Genomic DNA, 5,217 nt, shown 5'->3' with positions numbered 1-5,217 from the left:
GGACATTGATTTTTTTATTACGGAGACGAGCGGAAGCAGAGGCATGGAAGTAGTTAGAGTTTTCATCGCCTTCCAAGGCCGAGCGAATTTTTCCCCTCTGCATCCAAAAAAGTGCTTTCTCTCGAAGAGAGCATTGGAGAACGCGAATGACAACCAAACGGAGGGCAAGCTCGGGCGAGGAGAGGAAGCGATCCTCTTTGATAAGGTCTAGGATGGAAATAACGGTTTTACAGTTATGCTCACGGGTGATTAGGGGAACCGCGAGGCGTCTCCATTTTTTCAAAACAGAGCGCGAATGTTTTAGGGCGGCAACCAGAGAAAGCGCGTGATTTGATCTGAGTTGGGCCTCGGCCCAGGCTTGAGCAACAACCGCCCGGCAACTGGGCCTAAGGGCCCACCTGGCTTCAAAACGAAAAAGCGCGGGACGCGGGATCGTAGTATCTATCGTGACGAGGAGAGGGACGTGATCAGAGATGAAACGAGTGAGAGAGGAGATATTAGTGTTGGGGAAGAGAAGGTCCCAGTCAACATTAACGAAAACTCTATCAAGTTTTTCCAGAGTGGGCTGATCTCTCTTACTTGACCACGTGAAACGGCAATCAAGTAGGGGCAGCTCAATGAGAGCATGGGCGTAAATGAAGGCGTTGAACATATCAGCTTCGGCTTGGCGAAAATGAGGAGTGTTTTTTCGGACGTATGGCGAAGGAGGTTGAAATCACCTAGGATAAGCCAAGGCGTAGGCAGTGAGGGAGCGAAGCTAGCCAGTTCCTGGAGGAAGAGGTGTTTAAGGCCATGGTCAGTAGGGGCGTAGATGTTTGTTATAGCAAGATGCTGGGGGAGGCTAGGCAGGAAATTAAGGTCGTTTGAGAGTAGGCGCCTGATTTGGTGGAAATAACAGTGAAGTGGGAGGAGGAGAAGGCTGAGAGCATACCACCTGCCGAGCCAATGGCAGGTGAAGTATGTAGCAGGTTTAGGTGATGTGGAAGAAACGTTTTTTGTTTGAAGGCGTCAAGGGTACCTAGTTTGGTTTCTTGCAGGAAGCAAGCATGGGGGTGGATGGAGATGAGCTCCGAAAGCACATCAGAGCATTTTTGTGACTGACCCAGGCCACGCTTATTCCAGCAACAGAAGTTAAACTTGAGCTTGTTCATGACATACAACAAAGGCACCGATGACATACTAAGGGGGCGAGAACAGGGAAAGTAAATAACGGGTGCCTTACAAAAAGATCGCAAGAGTTGCAGCCTAGAGCACAACAAGATCTAACACAGGACGAAGGTAACACATGATCGAGATCATTGCCATAAGGGCAGGTAAGGCCTAGACATAACGAGACGGAGCGGCCGTGGCGAGCGGCCGACGTCGAGGTGCGGCAACAGCTGATCATGGAGCGGGGGAGGACACCTCCGCAACCTCTTCTGGCTCGACACCACAGAGGGCTGCTATCTTGGCGAGAGCAGCAGAGTCGTGCACCGGTTCCTCCGGCACGCTGGTGAGGCCCGAGACCTCAAGGGCGTCAACCAGTGCAGCGGAGGCCAGCTGCAGATCGAAGCGCCGGGCTTTCGCGCGGATGGCCTTGGTGGTCATGTCAATGAAGTTGGTGTCCTCCTTCTCGGCCAGGCGGCGGCTGCGGTGTAGCTTTTCGGCGTCAGTAGTCCGCTTCTCAGCGCCATGCAGCCGACGCAGAGTTGCCTCGTGAGGGATGTCGTTGAGCGAAAAGGAGGCAAGAACTAGGACGACAAACAAGTTGTCAGTGGCATGGCAAGTAGGAGGGGAAGAAGGAGAGTTGGCATCAGTCACGGAATTACCAGAAATAACGGAGGGCTCGGCGTCGGAGATAACCAGGGAGGAGAACTGGTTGGACACCTCCATAGAAGAGGACCAGCCACGTCACTGGCCACGCCCTGGCCGACGCCGCCATCAGAGATGGCAGCATTAGCCCCATCAAGGTGCAGGTCGTCAACTGGAGGCCCGTCATGGAGGGGAGGAGCAGGAGAGCCGTTGCATGGAGAAGGCAGCGGCATGGAGTGGGACGCGTGTGAGCCCGGGCAAGGCCCGGAGTGGCCATAGTTCCACCTCCACGCACCGTGAATGTGGGGTGCCCCGTTGTTGTGGTCGCCGTCATCCCCGTCAAGGGGGGCCGTGAGATCCTCGAACACGGTCCAAGTCTTGATCTTCCTCAAGGGGACGTCAACGATATGGTTGGGGGGGAGGCGGAGAAGGCAGCCGGCGGGGATGGAGTAGTCGGCTTCCACACGGAGGAAGGCACGCATCACCGTGAAGTCGCCGGCGTTGAAGCAGCCCTCATCAACGCAGCACAGCACCCCAAAGTGGCCGAACACAAAGTTCGCCCCTTGGGGGTGCCACAGCTCGAGCAGGAAGTTTTTCGCCTCGATCTCGATCAGGCGGTTGTAGCGGGTGGAGGCGCGATTGTCCGTCTCCTCAGGACGGAGAAGGGAGACCTCAACGACGGCAAACTTGGCCGGGAAGTGAGCCATGGCAGCCTCCCGGTCGGCGTGAGAGTCAAAGACGAGGAGGGCCGAGTACCCCGTCGCAGCCGCGTAGTGGAACGTCGGGTTGTCGGCGAAGTGCTCGACCGCCAAGCGGATGAAGTCATAGGGCTCGAGGACGATAGTGTCGAGATGGGCGAAGCAGAAGCGGCCGGCGTCGTGGACGAGGCCGGACGGGACGAAGATGTCCGGGTAGGTGGAGTGGGCGCGGCCAGGCGACGAGGCTGAGGATGAGAGGGAGGACTCAGGGCGCGGGGGGCCACGGACCGCAGAGGCAGCATCGTCTGATGTCACCCCATCATGACGCGGTGACGCCCGCTGGGACAGCAGAGCGGAGTCCCCGTCAGAGGAGGCCTGTCGCACGAGGCGCGGAACGGAAGCGACCGGCTCGTTGAGGACTATGCGATGAGAGCCAATCCACAGCACATGGGAGGCAGGGTTGGTGTCGTCGGAAGCAGCAACACGCGTCGGGGAGGCCATGGCTAGGCGGTGGGCAAGCAGGCGGAGATGCTGGAGGGCAAGGGGGAAGCTAGAGGAGCACTCAAAGCTATGGTGACACGAGCAGCCACAACGAGAGCAGCGCACGGGGTCTCTACAGGCATGGACGAGGTGGTCGCTTGCAAGGCAGCGAAAGCAGAGAGGCTTGGAGCGGATGGATGGAGGGAAGGCAAAGGGGGCGAAGAAATAGGCCACGAACAGAGCTAACGCCGGGCCGGTCGAGACTGTGAGAAGGCTTGGGCGCCATCTTTTTAGGAGAATGGAGGGCGTCGCGGTACAAGGGCGAGAGGACGGCAGCAGCGGCGATGGGACTTTGGTTGGGAACCGGGAGCACGGGCGGCGAGGCTAGCGGCGCGGGCGGCGAACAGATGAGAGGCCTGGGCAGCGTAGCTAGGTAGGGCGTACTAGTGTGAGGGGCGCGGTTCATCGGGGAGGAGCCGTGGACAGCTTGGGCAGAGGGGGTGGGTGCATGCAGCTGGTCCATGCAAAGGGAAGCATCAGGTAGGTATGGCATTAATGCCAGGGAAGGGAGAGGACGGAGAGACTCGTTAGAAGGCCGCATGCTGGGTGGGTGAGTGGTCACGTGAGAGGCGAGGACGAGGGGCGCATGGGAGGGCAGAGAGGCGATTGGACAGGACGTAGGGGCTGCATGCAAGATCGCGGGCGGGTTCGCCGTGGCTATAGCCGGAGGGGGAGTAAACAACTGAACTAGCGATAAAGTGAGGGGAGGAGGGGGCAGTAGGGGGCATGCCCGGGATTGAACAAGGGCGAGCAGCCCACGCATGGGCAGCTTTCGTGGCGTCCAAGTCCTCAGCAAGAGAGGATTCAAAATTTGAATCCCTGGCAGCTTTTGCCGCCGGAAGAGAGGTCGAAAGCACAAGGCGAACGCCAGGGCAAGAGACAGGCAAACAGGAGACGATCTCATTTCTAACAACCTCTGACGAGACAAGTGTAAGGAGCAGGTTATCTTGGTAAAACATGACAACAAAACAAGGACTACCCGAGAACACGTGGTCTAGAGCACATTTAACTAGGCGTGCACTAGGCTTAGCTACTGCTGAAAAGAAGCTAATCCGAAGAAGAGAATGCCGAAGGGGATCAGGCAGGGAAGCAGGGGGGGAACTAGGCCAAGTTTAAACTTGCTGCGGATGAAAGATCGAAACTTTGACCCATGACGTAATTGAGCAACCTTAGTTGGGGATCGAGGCAAACATGACTTGGCTCGAGGCAGAGGATGGCAAACCCCACCACGCGAAGACCCAGCAGCCTGCCGGCAGGTTGGCAGTGCCGGCGACGGGATGGAGAAGCGAATGATGATCCCCGGCCTACGCAGGTCGCCGAAGGAGACAGCAAGGTCAGCGACCCCGCGGTTGGCGACGAGACACTCGAACTCGTCTTCAGCAATGGCCTTGGAGAGGAAGTGCACGGGCTCACCCTCGAACAGGCAGCCGAGGATGAGATTGCAAAGCTGCGCCGAGACCAGCAGCGGAAACTGGAGCACGGTGACCAACAAGCGACAGGCCGGAGGAGCTTTCGCGTTTGGTACAGAGACGTGGGACTTTAAACGGTCCCAAGCCGCGTTAGCAAACTTGAGACCAGCAGTGTGACGCAGGAGAAGCAAATCGGACAGAGTTTTGCAGGAGCTGACCAGGCCGGCGGCTGCCGGAAGGCAAGGCGCCGACGAGGGAAGCTCAAAGTGGAAAGAGAATAGCCGCCAATGGAAAGGAAGGAGACGCACCAGTCGTTCAGCATTGGCGGCGTCAGAAACAGAGAAGAGGAAGGTTTGGTGGTGGAGATGGCGGGCGTTGAACAGAAGAGCGTCACCACCGACGAAGGCCTGCAGAAGAGAGCCAGCGAGCAGCTCGTCGAACCAGAGTTTGTTGGAGGAGATGCAGAGGCAGACGCCGCAGGAGCTCGACGCGGCGAGGGAGTTGGGGCAGCAGTCCAGGGAGGTGATCATGTCGGAGTCTCCAATGCCCATAAAAAGGCGCAAGGCGGCCTGGGCAAGCAGAGTGAATCGAGGTCTGGTGGGAGTGGGAGCGAGGAGGGAGGGGACGCCCAGGGCATCCGCAGCGGGGAGAGGAAGCAGCGGCTGCGCTGGCGGAGGCGCGGCGGGGGGCGGGGGCGCCGGCAGCGCTAGGAGTGGAGCGGGAGCCGGCGGCGGCAGCGCAAGGAGAGGTGGAACGGGAGCCATCCAGACGAGGTGGAG

General features: G+C 58.6%; 1 protein-coding gene across 1 annotated transcript; it reads right to left on the bottom strand.

Annotated features, from left to right (window-relative positions):
- Window positions 1–1,127: 1,127 nt before the first annotated feature.
- On the bottom strand, window positions 1,128–3,592 carry LOC123160898 (uncharacterized). Its single transcript, XM_044578744.1, has 2 exons — window positions 1,809–3,592; window positions 1,128–1,730 (listed from the first exon to the last, which is right to left on the bottom strand). The coding sequence occupies exons 1-2, from the start codon at window positions 2,988–2,990 to the stop codon at window positions 1,584–1,586; spliced, it is 1,329 nt and encodes a 442-aa protein (XP_044434679.1). The 5' UTR covers window positions 2,991–3,592; the 3' UTR covers window positions 1,128–1,583.
- Window positions 3,593–5,217: the final 1,625 nt, after the last annotated feature.

Source organism: Triticum aestivum, chromosome 7B (assembly GCF_018294505.1).
Source record: "Triticum aestivum cultivar Chinese Spring chromosome 7B, IWGSC CS RefSeq v2.1, whole genome shotgun sequence".
NCBI lineage: Eukaryota > Viridiplantae > Streptophyta > Magnoliopsida > Poales > Poaceae > Triticum > Triticum aestivum.
The sequence above is the reverse complement of the archived record's forward strand: the minus strand, read 5'-3'. Positions and strand labels throughout refer to the sequence as shown.

What these genes read in the sequence shown, in the direction of transcription:
- LOC123160898 (XM_044578744.1), bottom strand. Translation starts at nt 2,990, where the DNA reads ATGGCCTCCCCGACGCGTGTTGCTGCTTCCGACGACACCAACCCTGCC. An exon ending in CGAGCCCTCCGTTATTTCTG is followed by an intron (nt 1,731 to 1,808) that starts GTAATTCCGTGA and finishes TTGTCGTCCTAG; the next exon opens with TTCTTGCCTCCTTTTCGCTC.